Below are 25,158 nucleotides of genomic sequence, written 5' to 3'. Positions count from 1 at the left end.
TGCCAAGGTGGGCAAAGGGGCGCATATTCCAAAGTGCACCTTTCGGATTTCACCGGTCATTTCTTACACATTTTGATTGCAAAGTTCTTCTCACACATTTGGGCCCCTAAATTGCCAGGGCAGTATAACTACCCCACAAGTGACCCCATTTTGGAAAGAAGACACCCCAAGGTATTCTGTGAGGGGCATGGTGAGTTCCTAGAATTTTTTATTTTTTGTCGCAAGTTAGTGGAATATGAGACTTTGTAAGAAAAAAAAAAAAATCATCATCATTTTCCGCTAACTTGTGACAAAAAATAAAAAGTTCTATGAACTCACTATGCCCATCAGCGAATACCTTAGGGTGTCTACTTTCCGAAATGGGGTCATTTGTGGGGTTTTTCTACTGTTTGGGCATTGTAGAACCTCAGGAATCATGACAGGTGCTCAGAAAGTCAGAGCTGCTTCAAAAAGCGGAAATTCACATTTTTGTACCATAGTTTGTAAATGCTATAACTTTTACCCAAACCATTTTTTTTTTGCCCAAACATTTTTTTTTTATCAAAGACATGTAGAACTATAAATTTAGCGAAAAATTTATATATGGATGTCGTTTTTTTTGCAAAATTTCACAGCTGAAAGTGAAAAATGTCATTTTTTTGCAAAAAAATCGTTACATTTTGATTAATAACAAAAAAAAGTAAAAATGTCAGCAGCAATAAAATACCACCAAATGAAAGCTCCATTAGTGAGAAGAAAAGGAGGTAAAATTCATTTGGGTGGTAAGTTGCATGACCGAGCGATAAACGGTGAAAGTAGTGTAGTGCCGAAGTGTAAAAAGTGGCCTGGTCATGAAGGGGTTTTCACCTAGCGGGGCTGAAGTGGTTAATTATACTGAATTCAATTCTATAGAATGATCTCAGCACTTAAAGGGGTTGTCTAGAGGGGCATATTAAGTTTTAAAAAAATTACTTACCGATCAACCCCACTGCTGCCATTCAGAGGCTCATCTGGCTCTCCACTGGCCCATTTTACACACTGTCATTTCCTATGTTGAGACATTCACAGGAAGTGGAAACCTGGGTAAGCATCTCAATGGGTTTTCAGTGAGTTAATATTCTTTTATATATTGTTTTTAATCCATTATAACCCTTTTTCTAAAATATATATCCCACCAGACAACCCCTTTAGTCTTTGTATAATGAAAAGTTATGCAATATTTTAACATAATTTAGGGTTCAATTCCTCAACATTTTCAAGATCACTGCTTTGTACCAGTGAACAGAAACATTCAAGCCGCATGGAATGATAGGAGAGTAAATCAATGGCGAGTCTTGAGGACCTCAGAGGGCCCTTAGTCAGACTCCGTAGTCAGGTTGGGTTTAATGAGTCCATACTCGACCGCTTTGTTTAAACACTCTTGTGCAGCTTGGAACACAGGACGTTTCTTTTCCTCCCCTTCATTTTTTGCAAGAACAGTAAGGATTTCAAACATTTCACTCTCCATCAACTTCCCTGCCAACTCCTTGTCCGCACTCATCATGTTCAAGACTATGACCGCTCCACGATGCTGGAGTTCTATATTCTCACTCAGGAGTAGGGCCTGGAAAATCTCTAACCAGTGGGCTGTCTGCAATGAGAAAATTCCAGTAAGTTCACTGATCACATGTAGGCTGTAAGGCTGCGTTCACATTTGACCCTAGCCTCTGTTCCAGATTCCATAAACACTGGCAGTAAAAATAGTGCAGTATGTAGCGCTATGTTTTCCAGTATAATCACTGACACCATGAAAGAAATGTGGTTTATCGGGTGCCATGTGTCATGGATCTACAAGCAGCAATATGCGTGGGATGTGATCCCCGCAGCAACGCAAGAAGCCCACACTTCATCCAGCACATTCAGTTCGGATTTAGTACTTTATTCTCCTATTTTAAAGCATGGCACTTTATTCGGTCCTCCTGTTTGCACATGTGTGTTTGTATCATGTATTTATAGTGATTGTTATCTGAATTAGTCACGTGATTTCCCAGCACACAGCACTTTTTGTCTAGGTTAGATCAGATCACTTGGGGATTATTTTGGCAGTCTTCGTCATTTTTTTTTGTATTTCTATATGTGTTTAGGTATCAGGCATTTATAGTGTTTTTCATTTTTACTTAAAAAAGGAAGAGCCCCAAAAGTGGTGAAAAGCACACTGCGCATACGCAGCCACCCTCCATTCATTTCTATGGGGCCGCCGAAAATAGCTTAGCGCTGGCTATTGCCGTCAGGCTCATAGGAGTGGTGGCCGGTCATGCGCTCCCATTCACTTCTATGGGGAGAACGCATGGTGGTGGTCAAACCGGAGTCCTCCAGCTACCACTTTGCCCCCTTTGTTCCCGATATAGGTGCGGGTCCCACACCTATAAGACCAATGGGGGTATATCCTAGCGATATGCCCCCATTGTCTCAGATGAGACTACCCCTTTGATCTTGTGATCTTTTGCACTTTACTGCTCAGGCTATCTTGGCATTTACCGCATTTATTTGACTATTCGGTCCACTACGCTTGTAGTTTTGGAGTTATTATTTTACTGTGTCGCTGCATATGGGATCGATTTCAGGTGCTCATTTACAGATGCAATATACTTTACCTGGTGTACTGTACCCTGTACATTGTATGGTTATAAATATACTTGTATCACTTTGGGTTGCTCCCTTGCATGAAATTGGTTCGTTGCTGTATTTTTAGGGGGGTAATCTCTCATTGACCCAACACAGTTTAAGGGACCATTCACACGTCCGCAATTCAGAATTGGGGACCCGTTCAGTTCTATGGGGCAGCACAATGTGGATCTTCCGGGGTCCGCAATTCTGTTCCCGAAAAAAATAGAACATGTCCTATTCTCGTCCACAATTGTGGACAAGAATAGCCATATTCTATTAGTGCCGGCAATGTGCGGTCCGCAAAATGCGGAACGCACATTGCCGCTGTATGTGTTTTGCAGATCCGTGTGAATGGACCCTAAGTGTTTTTAATCCATTGACCCAATAAACTTATTATTTTGCAGTGCGTCCTGCTATTTGCATGTAATTTCTTTCTTTTTTAATTGACGTGTGATGGATCTGGCATTTTTATGTTCCTATGAGGGAACAGACGTTCAGAAATGCAGGGGCAGATGTGAACCCTTCCTAACACACACATACCGGTAGTCATTTCTAGAAATAAATGTGGATTAAGCTGCAGGACCAAATAAGAGGGGAATGCTGCACTAACTTGTCTACAGATGTGACACATGGGAAACCATATCATATCATAGGAAAACTAGCCTAATTTATTATTTTTAAGAACCAATACTTTCAGGATGCTGTATACCTAAAAAGGGGATATACATACTGTACATAATATAAAACAAGCACAAAAAAAATGTAACTTATTAACTGGTATGGAGGAGGAGATGACTGCCTGCGAGGGCTGACAATCTACAAGTGAATGGGGAAGGAGTCAGTTAGGTGAAGGTTAAAAGGTGCTGATATGGCAGTGTAGAGGAAGCAAGGTTATTGCAGGTTGTAGGATTTCTATATTGATAGGTATATAATATATATGTACATAGACAGGTCATCAATATCAGATTTGTGGGGCTCCAAGCTCTGTCCACTACATGGAACTGTACAGCTCCAGCGCTAAAGCTACTGCAGAACAGCTGATCAGTGGGGGTGCTGGGAGTCGGACCCCACCCCACCCCACGCTCTGAGATAAATTACCTATCCTAAGTAAGTCCTAAAAGATCCCAGAGAAACCACCCCTTTAATAGTGTTTAGAGATATGCTTTAAAGCAGCAACATGGACCATAGCACCAACAGACAGGACATAACTCACTGACTTCTATAGAGAATTTTGTAGGCATGTCCTGTGTCCTGGTTATTGGGCAGAGAAAGGCAATAGATAAGCTGTGACCATCACCTATTGTGAATGGTGAACCATGTGTCACCTATGTGTGGGTGTGTGTGTGTGTGTGATAGATATATATATATATATATATTTTTTTACATCTTGGCATGTGTTCACATTACATTACAAGTCGCTTACCACTACTGTTATCCTCTGGCAAATTTTTGGCTCCAGAGAAGTCAGCATTGCAATAGTCCCAGCAGCAGCACGGCGTAGACGCTCATCATCTTCACCACTGTACAGAACTAATAATTTCAGTCGATCGGATCCCTCTACCATGAACAATTCTTGCACCTGGGGAAAAAAATTACCATTTGGCTTTTACTCTGATCTGTGCACAATACTGCAAATAGATCTAGGGGAATCTAATACAGCATCAAACAAGACAAGCTGACGTTACCTCAAAGGAAAACACACTTTGCTGTATTTTTCTTGACGGATTTGAACGACATACTGCTTTCTTCACCTTTCTTTGTCTAAAGCTAAATTCTGCCGTAGTAAAACATGCATTATGGGAGCTCACAAGATCCGACAGCAAAAACCCCATAAACCTTTGTCAGCTTCCAAAAGGGGGACCTTTATCAAAACTGGTGTAAAAGGAAAAGTGGCTTAGTTGTCCATAGCAACCAATAAAATTCCCCATTTTATTTTTCAGGTGAATCTGATTGGTTGCTATGGGAAACTAAGCAAGTTTTCCCATGCACCAGTTTTGATAAATTTTTTTTTGCTGTTTTGCATGCGTTTTTGTTCTGGCTCAAGCCTATGGCAAAAAATATGTTAGGCTACATTCACCTGCGTAGCATTTTGCGGTCCACACACAGCCGGCACTATGATAGAAATTCCTATTCTTGTCCGCAATCAATTCGTGGACAAGAATAGGACACGCTCCATATTTTTTGTGGGGCCGCGGAACAGATCAATGGATGCGGACAGCACACGGCATCCAGTCCCCATCTTTTACAGCCCCACTGAAATTAATGGACCTCCACCCGTTCCACAAAATTGCGGAAAGGATGCGGACCCCTTCATACGGTCGTGTAAATGAGCCCTTATCGTGTTTTGAAAAATAAAAAAACACAACCCCAAAAATGCCACAAAAAATTGTTATCAATAATATGCTATAAAGTACTAACTGCCAATTGTATATTTACCTCCACCCTCGTTAAAAAAAAAATATTTTTTTTATATATATATATATATATATATATATATATATATATATATATATTTATATTAAAAATGGCAATAAAAAACTACAAAATGCTGAGTGTAAAGTATACAGGTTCGGAGCGTCTGTACTTTGCAATAATCTAGTCACCATACATAGAGTGGATCCTCTGGATGAAACAGCCAGGCCTGAGAAAGGTCACCCTTTCCCCCCCTCTCCAATTAGATGCACGTGTCTTACCTCTTTGCTCATGGCCAGGTTGCACATACACTCAGTAGCAGCGACACGAATCATTTCATGCTCTTCAAACATATAACCTTCAATCATCGGCACTGCCTTCTCCTTTATGATCTTACTCCTGCAGAACACATAGAAAAGAATCATAGTCCCTAAACTACCCCAACACTGTATGATCGGCTCTGTGTGACCCCTGATTACCCACCTCAGCTGCTCACTGATCCCTGCAAGATTTGTTAATGCCATCAGTGACTCAAAATTCTGCAAACCAGTGCATTTCAGGTGAAGTAAGCTGACCAGCGGGCGAACAACCTCGTAAATCTGTTGGAGAAAGGAAAGTGAGTGACGAGCAATGAATAATGCTCACAATGTCCCTTCTAGCCATTGTACATGTGGACTAAAAATACAGCTCACAGGGTAGCCTCTTCGGGATGTACTCTATATTAAGGGACCCTTTACACGGGTTGATGTTCAGGTACAAACACTCGTTCCCAATAATTAGCTCAAATAGTGGTGCGCCAATTACTCTGCATCGGGGCAAAGCACTGTTAATGCGTCACCCAAAATCATTGTCTCTGTGCAGAAACTATCCATCTCCAATGGCTTGAATAAAGTGTAGTGAAGTTTATTCACCCATTTCTCATGGACAGTGAATAAACTTCAATACACTTTATTCTAGCCATTGGAGTGCCTCGGTCTTCCTTAAATATTCATGTGGGTTCTTAATCAGGATCTAGCATGGTAGCACCCAGCTTCAAAGGATACAGGAGAGTTCTGCCAATTTTTCCATATCTATCTATCCACTGCACCTGCGCCGAATACTGAAGACGCGAGATTTACACAGCAGACAGGGCCAGCCGGAGAACCAACGCTGGCCTGGCCCTGTCAATTAAGACACAAGGGCGTGGAAATGAGGTGGGCGAACGGAGCCTCTAGGAGCAGGTGCAACGCCCCCTCCTCCTAGAGGCTCATTTGCATATATTAAAAGTTAAAGGGGTTCTGCAGTTTGTTTAAACTGATGATCTATCCAGAGGATAGATCATCAGCATCTGATCGGCGGGGGTCCGACACCCGGGATCCCCCACCGATCAGCTGTTTGAGAAGGCGGCGGCGCTCCAGGAGCGCAGCAGCCTTCTCACCATTTACCGCTGGCCCAGTGATGTCACGACTAGTATCAACTTGCCTGGGCGGGGCTAAGCTCCATTCACTTGTCGTGACGTCACTGGGCCAGCGGTAAACAGTGAGAAGGCCGCAGCGCCGCGAACAGCTGATCGGCAGGGGTCCTGGGTGTCAAACCCCCGCCGATCAGATGCTGATGATCTATCCAGAGGATAGATCAGTTTAAACAAACTGCAGAACCCCTTTAAAATTACACGAAAACAGGGGCATACTTAAATAAAAGAAATGCAGAGTTAAATTCAGGTGACATTTTTACATCTATAATGTTAGCCTGTTTAATAGCGAAAATTTGGGTGACAGAAACCCTTTAAATAAATCAGTCAGATCACACATAGATTGTGCATAGATGGCCACTGATGTATAAATACATCACAAATCTGAATTAGCTTCAGATTAGCACCATGTATTAAAGGGTTGTGCTGAGTCTTACATGACAAAAAGACCCACATTTATTAATAGCTGTAGCCAGTATCAAAGTAAAGCTCAGCTAAGTTTTTGTGACAATTTTTCCACCGAGTCTATCAAAACATACATCACTGTCATTCATTTTCACATTGGCTAAAAGTATGTCACTTTTTCTACACCAGGGTCTGTGTGCAGAACAGGTGCAAATGTTGAGTGACTTTTTGAAACGTCCCATCTCATAAATTTTGTGTAGACATTTTAACAACTTTTAATGGAATACCGTCCAGTAAATTAGGAACACACTATTTGCAGCAAAAGACACATAATGCACCACAACAGATGATTTGATGAGCAGTCCATTGCTTTGGATGGTGCTCATGGGCACTTACCCTTTCACCTGGAAATGCAATTTCGGGGTTAGAGGTGATTGTTATTTTAGCCAGTGCTTGTGCTGCCTTTGTTTTTCCAATTTCCGTTCCTTCTAAAGCCAACGGTATTAACACCTGCAACAAATCAAACGGAGGTACAGATTTCACAGGGTGACAGAGCTGTTGACCCAAGGACAATACGGTCATGTGAATATGTCCTGTTATCATGTGGCCATAATGAAACATCAATCGCACTACGGGGCACATTTACTAAAGACTGGCAGAAATGTCTGAAGTGTTTTATTCTGTAAGATAACTGCAAAGCTTTGTCAGTTACATTTGGCATTTAGTGGGTTCACACCTTTCGGGGGCACCCCTTAGTGAACAATATTAAAATGCTCATGAGAAGACAGTAAAGGCCCCTCCTGGAGACTCCCGGACACAATAATCTACTCCAAGTTACTTCCGTTAAACAACTTATTACCTTCCCTCCTCCTTGAGCTACAACATTTCCTCGGTCTTCAGATTTTTCCACCAAAGCCAAGAACACCCTAGGAGGGAAGAACACATTCCAGCAGTTTTTTCTGTCACCACTTAATGAAGTATGTAGACTATGAGATTGTAGGCTTGGGCAAAGAAGTGGCAGATGAGGTTTAACACTAACAAATGTAAGGTTATGCACATGGGAAGGAATAATGCAAGTCACCCGTACATACTAAATGGTAAAACACTGGGTAACACTGACATGGAAAAGGACCTAGGAATTTTAGTGAACAGCAAACTAAGCTGTAGAAACCAGTGTCAGGCAGGTGCTGCCAAGGCCAATAAGATAATGGGTTGCATCAAAAGGGCCATAGATGCCCGTGATTAGAACATAGTCCTGCCACTTTACAAATCATTAGTCAGACCACACATTGAGTACTGTGTTCTGGGCTCCTGTGAACAAGGCAAACATGGAGCAAAATGTCCAAACACCCCTGGCAGCGAAAGGGTTAAAGGGGATGTGTAAGATTAGAAAACATAGCTGTCTTCTTCCAAAAACAAAAGCACACTTGTCCTCATATTGTATGTGGTACTGCAGATTAGCCTTCTTCTCTTCAACAGAGCTGAGCTGCAACACCAGGCACAACCCATGAACAGTTGGGGTGCCGTTTCTGGAAGAAAGCAGCCATATTGTTCTAATCCTCGATATCACCTTTAACATGAGAAAAAAAAAGAAAAAAAAAAAAAAAAAAAAAGTTTTTCCTACTATATCGTATTTTGAAACCTACGATAAATCAGTCCAAGAATTACCGTGAAATTAGTTCTCTTGAGGAATCTGTTAATGCTGGGCTTTCATTCTTCACCATGCAGGCTAGAGCAGACACCACACCTGCTACCAGGAGCTTGCGGACCCGCGTCTCAACAAACTCTTTCTTGTCCTATTGTTGTGCAGCAGAAAAAGCAGTTACAAGAGAGCCGTTGTCAGGTCACAGTATGCGTACAGCACCAGCAATAGTCTCAGAACTGTCTTCTCCTCACCTTAGGGTGCTCCTCAGGAATATGCTGCTTGGCATACTTGGCCAACTCCAACATTTGTGGGTCTACTTCTTCCCGGTCATAGCTGTTTGTACAATTTACAAGGGTGGATGCAACTGCAAAAATCACAGTCTTGTCCTGTGACTAGAGAAGAAAACAAATGTGGTGTAGAATAAACGGTGGTTTATTTCCATCACCCAATGTTCACAGACTAGAAAGAAATATTGCCTTTAATTTACAGTATCCTTCGTCTACAATTTTGAATAGACTACAGTCTAAGGCCTCACAGAATAACACACATTATATCAATTACAAGGCTCAAAACAATTAGTCTATGATGCATCTTCTGCATATTTTTTTACAATTGGAAGAATTTTCAAAAAGCATGTCTCCAGAGGGGTGCAGTCAATACTAGGCTGCGCCGCTGACCTGCTCCCTTCGCATCGCGTGTGAAGGCACAATTGAGGCAAGTGGGAAGGTCATCATCACGGCCTGCTATTGGATGCACCCTGATGTCTACAGTTGTTGTGATCTGCATGCCGGGGAGATGCAGCTACAGCCTTGGAGGGATCTGGAGAGGTGTTGGGGACCAGGTAAGTATTCTCTGTATGAGGGCCCTAAGCATAGTGTGCGTGTGTGTGTGTGTGTGCGTGTGTGCGTGTGTGGGGGGGGGGGGGGGGGTTCAGGTTTGGATAACCCCTTTAAAGAATTTGCCTCACTTCAAGACATTTATTATGTAGAGAAAGTTAATACAAGGCACTTACTAATGTATTGTGATTGTCCATATTGCCTTCCTTCACATTATACACCGATCGTTTCCATGGTTCTGACCGCCCTGCAATCTAATAGCGGTGGCGATGCTTGCACACTATAGGAATGCTGGCCTCTATGGTGGCCGGGACCGTGGGAGCTTCTGCCTTGTATTAACATGATAAATGCCATTTACTGAAGCGCCTTTAACAAAGGCTTTGTAAATGCTTACCTTTGCTAGTTTGAACATTGCTTCCAATGCTGCTTTATCTTCTACAAATTCCTCTTTTACATCTGCATCAAATGTTAAATAGGCCAAGCCTTCCACAGCCCAACGTCGGGTGCTGGCTTGAATGCCTTCATTGCACAGCCACCTGTAGAGAAACCATATAGAGGTCAACCATGGCTTCCCCTTATTCATGCACAATGTGCGGTAGTAAATATGAAACTCACTTCCGGCACTGTTTTGCTAGCTTAAGAGTGGAGCCTTCCGCAAACTGTTTCATGCTGAAATCAGTTCCTCCTGCTGATCCCAACTTACAAAGACCCTAGAGGAGAATATTGCAAAGTTTATAACCAGAAAGTAGTCAACAGTACATATGTACAAGATCACACAAAATACATACCACCAAGGCTCGAATCCGGATAGCATCATTTTCATTTTTCTTGTATATATCTTTTAGCAGTGTCACACCATTGGCAGTGATGAAGGAGGCTCTCTTAGCTTTTCCAGCTGCATGGATGAGGGCTTCCACTGCCACCTGCTGATCAATTTCTCGTTCTGAGGCGCAGAGAGATATGACACTGTCCATTATGCCAGAAAGTTCCAGGGTTCGATTTCCAGCATCAAAAGGTCCTTGCAACAGACATGAGACGGTCTGTATGGCACGTAGCTTTCCATCCATACCGTGGTTTTCAAACAAGCTCCTGGGCATCAGGAAATACAAAGTGTAGATCATGAATCACAAATTGTGGCATTTATTAGATTATAAAAAGAAAGATATATTAATATATCTCTCTAGGATACTGTCAATACATGCCACATTACGAAATGGCTTTAAACGGGTCCTCTTCCCGTGGCCACCCACAATGAGCCAAATCAAATAGCTGCCATATAATACTACAGTTCAATCTGGGCAAAGGGTTTTAGTAGCTATGCCTACACTGATCTTTCAGATTAAATAGGTTGTCTGTTAGGAGTCAACCCCTTTAGTAATCTAGTAAGTCTATCCTCTAGAAATTAGAGGTAATCGGCCTACATCTTGCCATCTGTTCTATTACTCAGGCTGCCTGTACACCAGCTGACCCACCAGCAGGGGCGGGCTGGCCATAGACCTTACCGGGAAACTTCGGTGGGCCGAGGCCCAGAGAGCCGCCTGGGCCCCACTCACAGCCGCCAGCCAGGTAAGTAATGATCTGATGCTCCCTGAGTTAATTAAGACTGTTAGTGTCAAGAACCCATGTATTTAACCGACAGCCGCTGGTGCCCTCCTGACTCCTGAATTCAATTGTATTGCCATCCTGAGACAACTGGACTAGGAGGATGGAACATGGGAGCTGGCACTGGCCACCACAGAGGATTAGCTTCTGGGGAGGTATTATATGCTGCTGGGGCATTATTTTGTGCCACAATATGGCATTGCTGGCCCTAGCTAATTGTGTTGCTGTGCCTTCTGTTGGTTTGGACCTGCCTACAGCATGGGGCCACTTTTCGTTTTAGTCCGCCCATACCCAGCAGCGGGATCCGCATCAGGATCTCAGCTATTGGTTGAGCCACACCTGTGCTATGTGAAACAGTCAGCAGGGATTAGTATGGACAGCCCGACACCAGCAATGTACTGACTGCTGTCCATGACAGAAACATATTTGCTCCAATTTACTAAAATCCTGATCTCTATCCACTGATCTAGGCAGGGCAGCTGGCACTACCAAGTAGGACAGACATTTCCCAATAGGCCTCATTTATTAAAACTAGGCAACAGAAAACTGGCTTTTTTGCTAGTAGCAATAAATTTTAGGGCAGGATTCATTTTTCAGAGCATTATAAGTAATGAAACTAGAGATCTGAATGGTTGCTTCTAACAATAAGGCCACATTTTCTTTTAGGTTTTTATTAAACAAGCCCTAATATAGGCTTTTTCGACAAATTACATGTATCCACAGAACAGCTGGGTACCCCTTGATTACTAGAATGGGGGTCCTGGGGCCACATTCCTCCTCACTGCATGACCACAGTAAGGAGAACTATGAATGGAGTGGATGGGTGATAAATGTGTGATCTCTGGGGGCCCACTGCTGGGTCCCTCACTGATGACAGGAACAGGAGTGCCACGCGCAGCGAGGAAACCACCAACTCAGTTTAAAGTTCTCCTTACCACAGGCACATATGAGTGGTGGGGGTCCACTCTATGGTACAATAGCGATACAGAATGTATTTACAGGCTGCTTGTTGGGCAAGGGTGACCTGTAATCTCATAAACTCCATTTGTAGGTATAAAATCGACTACTCTAAGTCTTCTTACCGAACATAATCCTCACACAGCTTGTGGAAATTCTCTCGTTCTGCGTCACATTTAAGGTCATCAAAAAGCTTGTTTAAAAGTACAGAAGCGCTCATCCTGGTTGTCTCTGTAACTACCAGGCTCCCAGGAATCTCTTCCAGCGAACCTCCAACTTCAAGGATTTTCTTTAAACCTAAGCCAAACAAAGATTAGATTACTGGGATCATCCTCAATTTATATTGACAAGAACTGTCCAGGGCTAACTTTGGGCTAGACAAGCACTAGACGACCAATGACCACTGTATAGCACTGCCTGTACCGCAAGTAATGTAAGCAAATGTTACACCGCAATCTGCCATGTCGTGACAGTTTCCAAAAATAAAGCACCTGCCTCAGGCGATGGGTGCCACATTGCATAGCGCTAAACTGCAGTGCCGAGACCCCACCAATTGAGTAGAGCAATCTCTCTCCTAGCTTACAGCAGAGGAATCAAGATGGACTGCAAGGAGGAGAGAGGGCTCACTATGTGAACATTTCACTTTCCTCGTTCTAGCAATCAGCGGGGGTCTCAGCACTCAGACCCTATCTACCAAAATCTTTGATATATCATCTTTAAAATCTCAGCGATACTTTAAAAGGGTTTTCCAGGCTGTTGACACTGGTGACCTATCCTCAGGATAGACGATTGATATCCGATCATTGAGGATTTGACACCCCACATCCCCACTGATCAACTGTTCTCCGCAGCCTCTGGTGGCGGAATTAGCACTTTGAATAGAAAAATATGCACAGCTCCGTTCAAAGTGCAGTGGCCGTACTGGGTTACTGCAGCCTATTTCCCATTGAAGTGAATAGGAGCTGAGCTTCAATAACATGGCAGGACTACTATGCATTAAACTATTGTGCTTCCTGTCTCATTAAAAGTGCTAATTCCATCGCTGAGGCTGCAGGGAAGAGCTGATCAGTGGAAGTCTGGGTTGTCAGGCCTCCACTGACCGGACATTAATGACCTATCCTAAGGATGGGTCAATAATATCAGGAGCCTGGAATACCCCTTTAATTATCTGTGTGTGCAAATTGCGGGAATGCATGTATTCTGGGTACATGTGTGTCATATAGAAGCACATTATTTGTGTGGTATGTATGCCGTGTTAGATTTTAGGAAATGGACCAATTTATTTAAAAGGGTCTTCCAGGGGTTTAATACTAATGACCTATCGTCAGGACATATTATCAGCCTCTAAGTTGGTTTGGGGTCCGACACCTGGGACCCCCACCAATAAGCTGTTTGAGAAGGCAGCAGCGGCTCCTGCGAGCGCCGCGGCCTTCTCCGTGTTTACCAAACACAGTGCCGTACATTGTATAGCGGCTGTGCTTGGTATTGAGCTCAGCTCCATTCATTTCAATGGGACTGCGCCAAGGCCATGTGACCAATGAACGTGATGTCACTGTCCTAGGAAAAGCTGAGAGAAGGCAGCAGCACCCATGGAAGCGCCACTGTCTTCTCAAACAGCTGATCAGCTGGGGTCACGGGTGTCAGACCCCCACCGATCAGATACTGATATCCTATCCTAAGACTAGGTCGTCAGTATTTAACCACTTCAGCCCCGCTAGCTGAAACCCCCTTCATGACCAGAGCACTTTTTACACTTCGGCACTACACTACTTTCACCGTTTATCGCTCGGTCATGCAACTTAACAGCCAAATGAATTTTACCTCCTTTTCTTCTCACTAATAGAGCTTTCATTGGGTGGTATTTTATTGCTGCTGACATTTTTACTTTTTTTGTTATTAATCGAAATGTAACGATTTTTTTGCAAAAAAATGAAATTTTTCACTTTCAGCTGTAAAATTTTGCAAACGACATCCATATATAAATTTTTCACTAAATTTATAGTTCTACATGTCTTTGATAAAAAAAAAAAATGTTTGGGCAAAAAAATAATGGTTTGGGTAAAAGTTATAGCGTTTACAAACTATGGTACAAAAATGTGAATTTCCGCTTTTTGAAGCAGCTCTGACTTTCTGAGCACCTGTCATAATTCCTGAGGTTCTACAATGCCCAAACAGTAGAAAAACCCCACAAATGACCCCATTTCGGAAAGTAGACACCCTAAGGTATTCGCTGATGGGCATAGTGAGTTCATAGAACTTTTTATTTTTTGTCACAAGTTAGCGGAAAATGATGATGATTTTTTATTTTTATTTTTTTCTTACAAAGTCTCATATTCCACTAACTTGCGACAAAAAATAAAAAATTCTAGGAACTCGCCATGCCCCTCACGGAATACCTTGGGGTGTCTTCTTTCCAAAATGGGGTCACTTGTGGCGTAGTTATACTGCCCTGGCAATTTAGGGGCCCAAATGTGTGAGAAGTACTTTGCAATCAAAATGTGTAAAAAATGGCCTGCGAAATCCGAAAAGTGCACTTTGGAATATGTGCCCCTTTGCCCACCTAGGCTGCAAAAAAGTGTGACACATCTGGTATCGCCGTACTCAGGAGAAGTTGGGGAATGTGTTTTGGGGTGTCATTTTACATATACCCATGCTGGGTGAGAGAAATATCTTGGCAAAAGACAACTTTTCCCATTTTTTTATACAAAGTTGGCATTTGACCAAAATATTTTTCTCACCCAGCATGGGTATATGTAAAATGACACCCCAAAACACATTGCCCAACTTCTCCTGAGTACGGCGATACCAGATGTGTGACACTTTTTTGCAGCCTAGATGCGCAAAGGTGCCCAAATTCCTTTTAGGAGGGCATTTTTAGACATTTGGATCCCAGACTTCTTCTCACACTTTCGGGCCCCTAAAAAGCCAGGGCAGTATAAATACCCCACATGTGACCCCACTTTGGAAAGAAGACACCCCAAGGTATTCAATGAGGGGCCTGGCGAGTTCATAGAAATTTTTTTTTATTTTTTTTGCATGAGTTAGCGGAAATTGATTTTTTTTGTTTTTTTCTCACAAAGTCTCCCTTTCCGCTAACTTAGGACAAAAATTTCGATCTTTCATGGACTCAATATGCCCCTCACGGAATACCTTGGGGTGTCTTCTTTCTGAAATGGGGTCACATGTGGGGTATTTATACTGCCCTGGCTTTTTAGGGGCCCTAAAGCGTGAGAAGAAGTCTGGAATATAAATGTCTAAAAATGTTTACGCATTTGGATTCCGTGAGGGGTATGGTGAGTTCATGTGAGATTTTATTTTTTGACACAAGTTAGTGGAATATGAGACTTTGTAAGAAAAAACAAAAACAAAAACAAACAAAAAATTTCCGCTAACTTGTGCCAAAAAAATGTCTGAATGGAGCCTTACAGGGGGAAGGGGGGGGGGTGATCAATGACAGGGGGGTAATCAATGACAGGGGGGTAATCAATGACAGGGGGGTAATCAATGACAGGGGGGTAATCAATGACAGGGGGGTAATCAATGACAGGGGGGTAATCACCCATATAGACTCCCTGATCACCCCCCTGGTAAGGCTCCATTCAGACGTCCGTATGATTTTTATGGATCCATGGATCGGATCCGCAAAACACATGCGGACGTCTAAATGGAGCCTTACAGGGGGGTGATCAATGACAGTGGGTGATCAGGGAGTGTATATGGGTGATCACCCCTCTGTCATTGATCACCCCCTGCAAGGCTCCATTCAGACGTCCAGATGATTTTTACGGATCCATGGATACATGGATCGGATCCGCAAAACACATGCGGACGTCTAAATGGAGCCTTACAGGGGGGTGATCAATGACAGGGGGTGATCAGGGAGTGTATATGGGTGATCACCCGCCTGTCATTGATCACCCCTCTGTAAGGCTCCATTCAGACGTCCGCATGTGTTTTGCGGATCCGATCCATGTATCCGTAAAAATCATACGGACGTCTGAATGGAGCCTTACAGGGGGGTGATCAATGACAGGGGGTGATCAATGACAGGGGGTGATCAGGGAATCTATATGGGTGATCACCCGCCTGTCATTGATCACCCCCCTGTAAGGCTCCATTCAGACGTCCGCATGTGTTTTGCGGATCCGATCCATGTATCCGTAAAAATCATACGGACGTCTGAACGGAGCCTGACAGGGGGGTGATCAGGGAGTTTATATGGGGTGATCATGGGTGATCAGGGGTTCATAAAGGGTTAATAAGTGACAGGGGGGGGGGGGGTGTAGTGTAGTGTAGTGTAGTGTTTGGTGCGACTTTACTGACCTACCTGTGTCCTCTGGTGGTCGATCCTAACAAAAGGGACCACCAGAGGACCAGGTAGGAGGTATATTAGACGCTGTTATCAAAACAGCGTCTAATATACCTGTTAGGGGTTAAAAAATTCGGATCGCCGCTGGCATGCTGGAGATCCACTCGCTTACCTTCCGTTCCTGTGAGCGCGCGCGCCTGTGTGCGCGCGTTCACAGGAAATCTCGGCTCTCGCGGGAGGACGCGTATATGCGTCCACCCAGAAGAGCAGGGCCGCCGGCAGGACGCAATCCTGCGTACGGCGGTTCTGGAGTGGTTAAAGGGGTTGTCTCACTTCAGTAAGTGGCATTAGTCATGTAGAGAAAGTTAATACAAGCCACTTACTAATGTATTAGTGATATCCATATTGCTTCCTTTGCTGGCTGGATTTATTTTTCCATCCAATTATACACTGCTCATTTCCATGGTTACAGACCACCCTGCAATCCATCAGTGGCGGTCGTCCTTGCACACTACAGGAAAAAGCATCAGCCTCTATGCTGGCCGGGGCCACTAGGTATATATCCGTTTACCTCTCACCATACAGAAAGTATTGTAGAGAGGGCAGGAGAATGGCAGATTTCAAATAATTCAAAACTCCTTGCTTAGTGCCACACTACTGATTTGATTAAGGGTACACTTACCATTGTCTATGACCCACAATGTCATCCCATTGTTGGGATCACGTAGTGACTTTCGAGGCACTACCTTGATTAGAAGGTTTAGGGAGTTCTCTCTGCCATGTGATGAGACACTTGGTTGAGTTAACATTTCCAGCAGATGATGAATCATTGACTTCAGTTCCTTGGAAGGATCCAATACAATTGCACCTTCCTTCCCTCGAATATCTTTTGTCATGCCTTCTTTGAGAGCATCAAACATAACATGCAGGACACTGCAAGCAGCAAGGGAGACCGGCTCATTGTCCACTGCCATCACTGTGCAGAACGTCTCCACACCCAGAGCATTGAGGATTGATACTGTCTAGACATACAAGAGCAAAAAGTTATAAAATACAACAGATCTATGAAGAACAAGGCTTTACCATCATCTCAAATATTTAACACATTTTCGGTATTCTAAACCTTAAATCAGTATTATGTACATTGTATAAATGTCTAATGACTACTCAGCAGAAACATTTCTCAAACTCTACATCACAGCCCTAATATGTAACCAGTCTTCACTAGTATGCATACGACCAAAAGAGGAGATTATCCAATATCTTTTACGTTAAAAAGGACCTGTCACCTCTCCTGACATGGCTGTTTTAGGAGATACTTGCATATTCTCCATGTAATAACGATTCTGGAGCATCTGTTCTTCTATTATTCCTGCTGGAAGGTTATGGATAACTGTACCTTTATCTATCAACTTTTAGCAAGAGAAAAAGAGTGGTAAAACATAAGGGTCATATAAAGAAGTGTTCCAGAATTGTCATTTTATGTGGAATACAATTATTTACCAAAACAGACATTTTTGGGACAGGTCCCTTTTAAATGTCATATTTAATTCCAAAATGTGGGAACTGCACCATTACAGCCTACAGAACTGCTATGCTGGATAACCTCCAATCAACTATGACATCAAAGTTGCATTCAGAGCGACCACGAAAAGTATTCACCCACAGCAGATGTTTTAGTGTACAAGACTAGATTACACCGAGGAGAATAAAAATAACAGCTTAATGTATCATCTGAAAGGACCAATTGTTTATATCTGGTTTTTAAGCTAAACATTTTTTAGACTTTTTGGTGATTTTTTTTTTTTTTTATTTCCCATGTCCCTACCTATATTTAAAAAAAAAATCTTAAAATCATGCAGTTTTCCTACTGTACAATTTTAGATACTTTAAAAAAAAAAAAAAAAAAAAAGAGCGACATGTAAAATCAAAGCACAAATCACTGAAGTTTCTAAAAATAAAAAAAAGGTAAAAAAAAATGTGATTTAAATAATAGTTTATATTCTGATGACACATTTACTAACGTGAGTTGACCTAAACGTTGCGGTAATTGTATCACCACAGGGCATACCTAGTTTCACGAAAAATCCAACGGTTGTGCCTCAACGGAAAAGGGATGTGGCTAAAAAGGTTATATATCTACACCAACATGTGCCAGAATTCTAGTGGAAACTTCTGTCTCAGTAATCCAACAAATAAATGCTATTCATTCACACAATCGTATCCATTTTTGCGGACTGCAATTGTGGATGCGCAAAACACGGATACCTGGCCGTGTGTATTCTGCATTTTGTGGATCAAAGGTCCTGCTCTATGATAGAAATGCCAATTCTTGCAATCTCCCTATGAATTGTTCAATAAAGTATTTTGATGGCAAAAGAAGTAGTCCTGGTGGCAAATAAATGTTCTAATGCATAAATATCTCAGAAATCCATAATGTAAAAAGAAATTACAGCACTAGAGTTTAGACTGAAATGTAAAGTGAATTCTTACTCGAGACTGATGACCAGTGCAGAGTCCAACCAGTGTCCTCAAAGCAGCCAACATCATGTCTGATTTTTTGGTGTTTAGCATCCGCTGCAGGAGACGGACCCCATCATTCTGAAAAATCTTCTCTGCTCCAGCATCTTCTCGAGCCAAAACTACTAAATTTTGTGCCGCCTGCAAAAGTAAATTATATAAAATACCATCCACCTAGACTACCTTGACTATAAAGGGGTTGTCCTATCTTTGACACTGGAGTCATATCGCTAGGACCTGAGGGCGTACTGTGCATGTCCAGCCACCCTCCATTTATTTCTCTGGGACTGCTGATAATAGCCAAGCGGGGTATGTGGCTATTTTCGTCAGTCCCATAGAAATGAATGGAGGACGGCCGCACATGAGCAGTGCACCCGCCGACATTTTGGGGTCTTCATTCTAAGGATAGGTCCCAGAGGTTGGACCCGTTCCTATCAGACATTGGAGGCATATCCTAGCAATATGACCCCAATGTCCAAGATGGGAATACCCCTTTAATTTCTTCCCAGTCAGTCAATCAATACCTTCTGCTGCTTTTCAACATCTTTCTCTTCAGGATCAAGCAAAATATGAAACATCTGGTCCACCCGGGAGTCTGTAGTGGACATGAGCCGAACCTATAGAAAATTATTAAAATACGTAAATAATATTTATGAACAGAAAATAAAAATTAATCACATCTAATCATCCAGTTGCTTATTCATAATGACATTAGATGTAGGTGTGTCAGAAAACCCAAGAATTTAAGTGGATCAAGTAAAAATAAAAAGCGCACCATTTCTAAACAAGTTTATAATAAAAACCTGATTTAATAATTTTCTTTGTAATTTTTTTTATTTTTTATTTCAGACTGGAAAATCCCTTTAATAAGTAATTAATCTGAATACCTTCTCCTGCGCCCGCACTCCTAGGTTCCTCACAGCATCCTGAAACACTTTATTTTTCGGTTCTAGACTGAGACATCTCTGAAGATCAAGTATTGCCAGGTCTGATTTGCCCAGTTTCTCTAAGGCTTGGCTGCGTCTGAACAGGGCCTTCACGTCACCTCCATCCACCCCAATGGCTATGGAATGAATAAACTAATTGTAAGCTAAACCGTTTTAGCTTTGGATTTCCATGAAAAAACTGATTACTACAGTTATGGTGTCATTTAAGAAAAAAAAAATATATATATATATTAGGACTGTGTTCACATCTGCGTTGTAGGTTGTTAGGGACCTCCAATTCAAAAACAGCAAAAAATAAAAAAATTATAATAATAATGACACTGCACGATGTGTTAAGTTACAGTAAAATGACAGACAACAGGGGCCGTCAGGTCTCTGCCATGTAACACATCCGTCACTGCCGTAATTTTAGTTTTTATGTTCCTTGACAGATGTGAACAGAGCCTAACATTATACAAACCAACAATATGTAAACTGTAAAAGTTCACTTCCGCTCACCTTTAGAGGCATCTTCTTCTGCCTTTTCATAATCCTCCTGTAAAACACGGACAAGTATTTACCTGGCTGAGAATAATTCATAACAATACCGGTTTAGCTGTTATAGTTTGTTTTAAAAAAAAAAACAACATACTCCCCTGCTCCCTACCACTCCTTTCCACCTCCCTTACTGTTGAAGTCCTGTAAACGTCTCGATGGAAGGGTTCACGTGCACTGCTGCAACCAATAAATGGCTTCAGGAGTGATAAATCCCCAAGCAGCAGATGTCCGGGCAGTGACATGGAGCTGCTCAGGCTAATCACCGTCTGAGGTGAAGCATGTTACATCCATCTATCTGCATGATGGGGAGCAGTAAAAGGAGTCGAAACGGAGTGGCGGAATGCATGTTTTTTTCCCACAGGTACAGAAGCCTGAAGTTAAATACATTTAATTAAAAAGAATAAATAAATAAAAAATAGCTGGACAACTACTCTAATGGTTGCTATTCATGAATGTTCCCCATCATGTTCTGAACAGCTGCGTGCTGTAGCATCCTCACTATTTCCAAGCACACCGTTACTGGAGGGTACGGAAACGTGTTTGTCTGAGACATCGGCGGTTCTCTACACATACCAGCTTCAGGTAGCAGGCGGAGCGGTTCCGATGTAATACGGCCGCGTCTCCCTTATCAGTGGATAGCTTGAGTGCTTTCGTGTAACACGACAACGCTGCTTCATAATCTCCGGATTTGAAGTGCTTGTTACCGTCCTCTCTTAGGTTTTCAGAATTCATCTACAGAACACAAGCAACACCAAAATATTTAAGAGGTACTCCGATCTGCTAGACTTTGGGGGTCTGAACGCTGGGATCCCCCCCCCCGATTGCCAGAAACTACAACTCCCAGCATGCACACTTACTCAGCTGTTCTTCTAACTCCTATATAGAAGTGAAAGGAGGATTCTAGGAGTTGTAGTTTGAGAACTGCAGGAGCGCTGGAGGTTGCAGATCCCCGCCATAGAGATATAGCAGTGCCCAGTTTGTAGCTGCACACCAGTTCCTGGTAGGTCCAGGCTATCGTCTATGTTTCCCTGCTATCCATACCCACGAATGCTGAGGGAGTCTATGCTCTTGCTACTGAAGGAGACAAGTCTAGGTTTTCTACCAGTGTCGTCACCGACCACTTCCTCTGTTGTTCCTGTGATCGGCAGAAGTCAAGTAGGTGGGACCCTCACTAATCGGACACTGGTGGCACTTTCTACCAATAAGCCACCAACGTGTCAAATAAACCCTTTATAAAAGGACCTGTCCCCTTGAAATACATTGCAGGCAGCATGATATAGAGCAGGAGGAGCTGAGAAGATTGATATATAGTTCTATGGGAAAAGAGTTAGAAAAACCTGTAGTTTATACATTTACGCTTCTGCTCTTTTTATACTTAGGAGCCATGTGGGCGGTCTGACTCCGTGATTGACAGCTAACCCTGCATGCCTAAGCATAGCGAGTTACGGTCAGCCACTGATAAGACCGCCCACATGGCTCCTAACCACAGTAAGAGCAGGGCTATAAATGTATAAATTGCAAGTTTTACTGAATCTTCTCCCATAAAACTACACATCAATCTGCTCAGCTCCTCCTGCTCTATAACGTGCTGCCTGCAGACTGCATTGCAATTCATGGGGACAGGTTATCTTTAAAAATGGAAATTTTCAGTGCAGCCATTTCCAGCAGCATTACTATAAGGCCTCATGCACACGACCGTTCCATTTTTTGCGGTTTGCAAACCGCAGATCCGCAAAAAACGGAAGCAGTCCGTGTTGCCTTCTGCAATTTGCGGTACGGAAAGGGCGCCGGCAATATAAATGCCTATTCGCGGACAAGAATAGGACATTATATTTTTTTAGCGGGGCCGCGGAACGGAGCCACAGATGTGGACAGCACATGGAGTGCTGTCCGCATCTTTTGCGGCCCCATTGAAGTGAATGGGTCCGCATCTGAGCCACCAAAACGGACCCAAACAACGGTCGTGTGCATGAGGTCTAAGGCTACACATGACAGATGGCTGGCTGTTCACATGGCAGATTTGGACATTCTGCTGCAGTTTTTCCCATTTCAGTGCCATGGACCCCTTTGTGGTTTAGCAGCATTGAATGGAGATAAACCATGGCTGGACACGCTCCCCTGCATCCGGCAGCTTCTCTATGGACAACTTGCCAAGAATGGACGTGTTGTTTCTTGGTGCGATCACGGCTTTAAACCACCAGCCACACAAATGCCATTCTTAGCAGACCAGAGAAGGGGGGGGGGCACATTTACTATAGTGTTCGCATCTGTTTTTAGTAAAAAAAAAAAAGTGGTTTTAGACTGCTGCGCGTGCAGCAGCCGCCATGGCTGGGGGGGTCTACTCTGTTTTTAAACAGCAGAGACCCACGGCTAATGACTGAGCTCGGCAATTACACCAATCGCGGTCATTGAAGTCACACATAATTCTGGCATCTAAAAGCTAAAACAGTGGCCAAAGAGGATGCCGGTAATTGAATTCAATACACTGGGTCTCTCTAAAGAGACCCAGGGTATTGGAGCTGCAATTCTTATTTTGGCCAGCAGGTGACAGGCCAACTAGAGATGAGCGAAGCGACTTCGGAAACTACATCCGAAGTCGCTTAGCTCAAAAATTTGTCTCCGTACAGTATTCTAATGTATGGGCTCCGATGAGCTGGAGTAAGTTAGTCACCAAGTCGCGCGAGACTTCGTTAAATAACTTCAGTAATTGATTATTACAGTGAAAAAACGTTGGAACCGAACAAGGTACCACTCGGAACTGAAGCCGATTTCGGTTCCAAGTTTTGAAGTGGTTTTTCACTGTAATAATCAATTACTGAAGTTATTCAACAAAGTCTCACGCGACTTTATTAATAACTTAGTTCGGCTCATCTGAGCCCATACATTCTAAGACTGTACGGAGACGAATCTCTGTACAGTATTATAACAATTTTTTTTGCAAAGCGGCTTCGGATGTAGCATCCGAAGCTCACTTCACTCATCTTTAAGGCCAACATAAGAAATTAACAATTCTGCTCTCATCATGGATCTTTATTAAAAATGATGGCATAGAATAAAAATAAATAAAATAGTGAATCTTGTAGCCTCAAACACGAGCTACAAAACCATAAAAAAAAGTAAAAAGAAAATGTAAAAAAAAAAATTTTAATCACTGTCTTTTCCTTATAATAAAAAAACAAACACATAAATAACAAAAATATATAAATATTATAGGCATCACCACGTCTGAAAACGCCTATACTACTAATGGTATAACGGAAAAAAAAATTGTTTTATCACTTCTTTTACCCCCCCCCCCCCCCCAAAAAAAAAAATTGAATAAAATATGATGAGAAAGTCACCCACACTCCAAAATGGTTTCAATAAAAACTACAGATCGTCCTGCAAAAAATGAGCCCCCGCACAGCTTAGTAGGTATAACTATAAAAATAAAAAAAGTTATGGGGGTCAGAATACAGTGATGTAAAAAAAAAAAAAAAAAAAATTGGGGTAAACTTTTTTTTTTACACTATATACACACATAAAAAAAAAAACTACATATGGGGTATCATTGTAATCGTACTGACCTAGAGAATGAAGGGCACAGGTCAGTTTTGCCATAAAGGGAACGCCATAGGAACAAAACCCATAAAACTGTGGAGGAATATGTATTTTTTTTCCCCAATTCCAACCCATCTGAATTTATTTCCCCACTACATTGTATGTCATAATATAAGGTGGCATTAGAAAGCACAACTTGTCCAGAAAAAAAAATAAGCCCTGATATGGGTATGCGAACGGAAAAATAAAAAAGTTACGGCTCAAGAAAGATAGGGAAGAAAATTGAAAACGCAAAAAAAAAACAACAAACACTCTGGTATCCAAGGGGTTAATAAATACTCAGCAAAACAAAGACAGCGGAGCAGAATGAAACACTCCTGTCTAATTTTATGACTAATAACAGGCGAGTTTGATAAATGTGCCCCATTGGGTGGAATTAGAAAAACTCTGGGGTTTCTGTTTTTTCCAGTGGCTTTGGCAGCTGCAGCTACAAAACCCCCATAGGAAATACTCAAACTGAGGACTCAGTTTGTATAAATAAAAGCCGCATTACTACCGCATGCAAATCGCATAGCCCACCACTGTGCAGCGTTCTTCTCCTATAAGGAGACTATAGCAGTTTTGCCGGTGCAGGTGACGAGTCTGTCACCACTTATCACCAGAGGTACGTTATCCCCCGGGTCAGTCCTCCCGCCGCTTTTCCATGCTGACCTTGTCCGGGTTGCTCTCCCCCATCTTCAGGTGTGCACGAAGGCCTCAACCGGAGCCGCGATGTTTCCCAGCTGCCGCACCCGCCCTACACCTCAGTGCGGCCGGTACATTCCACGCCAGGCCCCGCCCACTGTGACGCCATTCGAAGCGCCCTTCCAATACCAAATATGGCCGTGCCTGTCCTCTTCTGCCCGTCTTCTTATTAATCACAGTGATACAGTACAACATGTAGGAAGCTGTGCCGGCAATGTGACTGATGCAGCAGAGCGGACTTTGTCCTACAGTAACAGTGCTTGGCTGCACATCTGGTAACCCAGCAGTTTACGCCACAGACTTTTTTTTCTACGCCTTGATGTAAACCCCTTTTAAGCATAAGCCTCCCGTTAAATCGGCATGGTGGGAATAAAAAAGGCTTATTCTTAGAGGCAGAGGCCGCTACACGCTGCTTACCCCGTTTACACTGGGCAATTATTGGGGATGGATATTACAAACGCTAGTTCCCGATAATTGCCCCAAGCAAATGTGCCGCCGATCGGACCACCTCACAAGTAAACGCTCATTGTTACACAATACTACCATATAAACTGGTTTAATTGTCCGCAACAATTGGAGCCATTTCTGGCAATAAATGAGGCGTAATATATGCGCCAATTTGATAGCCC

At 42.7% G+C, this 25,158-nt stretch overlaps 1 protein-coding gene across 1 annotated transcript; it reads right to left on the bottom strand.

Annotated features, from left to right (window-relative positions):
* Nucleotides 1-749: 749 nt before the first annotated feature.
* UNC45A (unc-45 myosin chaperone A) lies at nt 750-24,622 on the bottom strand. The gene is made up of 19 exons (XM_044283217.1): nt 24,497-24,622; nt 20,819-20,977; nt 20,207-20,243; nt 19,649-19,824; nt 19,286-19,378; nt 18,735-18,902; nt 16,924-17,263; nt 12,058-12,229; nt 10,162-10,462; nt 9,989-10,083; nt 9,768-9,909; nt 8,789-8,929; nt 8,561-8,688; nt 7,752-7,818; nt 7,289-7,402; nt 5,521-5,636; nt 5,319-5,436; nt 4,049-4,204; nt 750-1,609 (listed from the first exon to the last, which is right to left on the bottom strand). Exons 1-19 carry the CDS (start codon nt 24,518-24,520, stop codon nt 1,334-1,336), a joined length of 2,823 nt encoding a protein of 940 aa, XP_044139152.1. The 5' UTR covers nt 24,521-24,622; the 3' UTR covers nt 750-1,333.
* Between the last annotated feature and the right edge of the window lie 536 nt (nt 24,623-25,158).

The sequence above is a fragment of the Bufo gargarizans genome, chromosome 2 (genome assembly GCF_014858855.1).
Source record: "Bufo gargarizans isolate SCDJY-AF-19 chromosome 2, ASM1485885v1, whole genome shotgun sequence".
In the NCBI taxonomy this organism is placed as follows: domain Eukaryota; kingdom Metazoa; phylum Chordata; class Amphibia; order Anura; family Bufonidae; genus Bufo; species Bufo gargarizans.
Note: the sequence above shows the minus strand (reverse complement) of the source record. Positions and strands in the feature narration are given on the sequence as shown.

Bases quoted from the DNA above. Each gene is read 5' to 3' on its own strand.
- UNC45A (XM_044283217.1), bottom strand. From the start codon at position 24,520: ATGGGGGAGAGCAACCCGGACAAG. The intron at 7,403-7,751 runs GTAATAAGTTGT...GATTTGTTGCAG, and splicing joins TAGCTCAAGGAGGAGGGAAG to GTGTTAATACCGTTGGCTTT. The intron at 1,610-4,048 runs GTAAGCGACTTG...TTCTCATTGCAG, and splicing joins GCCAGAGGATAACAGTAGTG to ACAGCCCACTGGTTAGAGAT.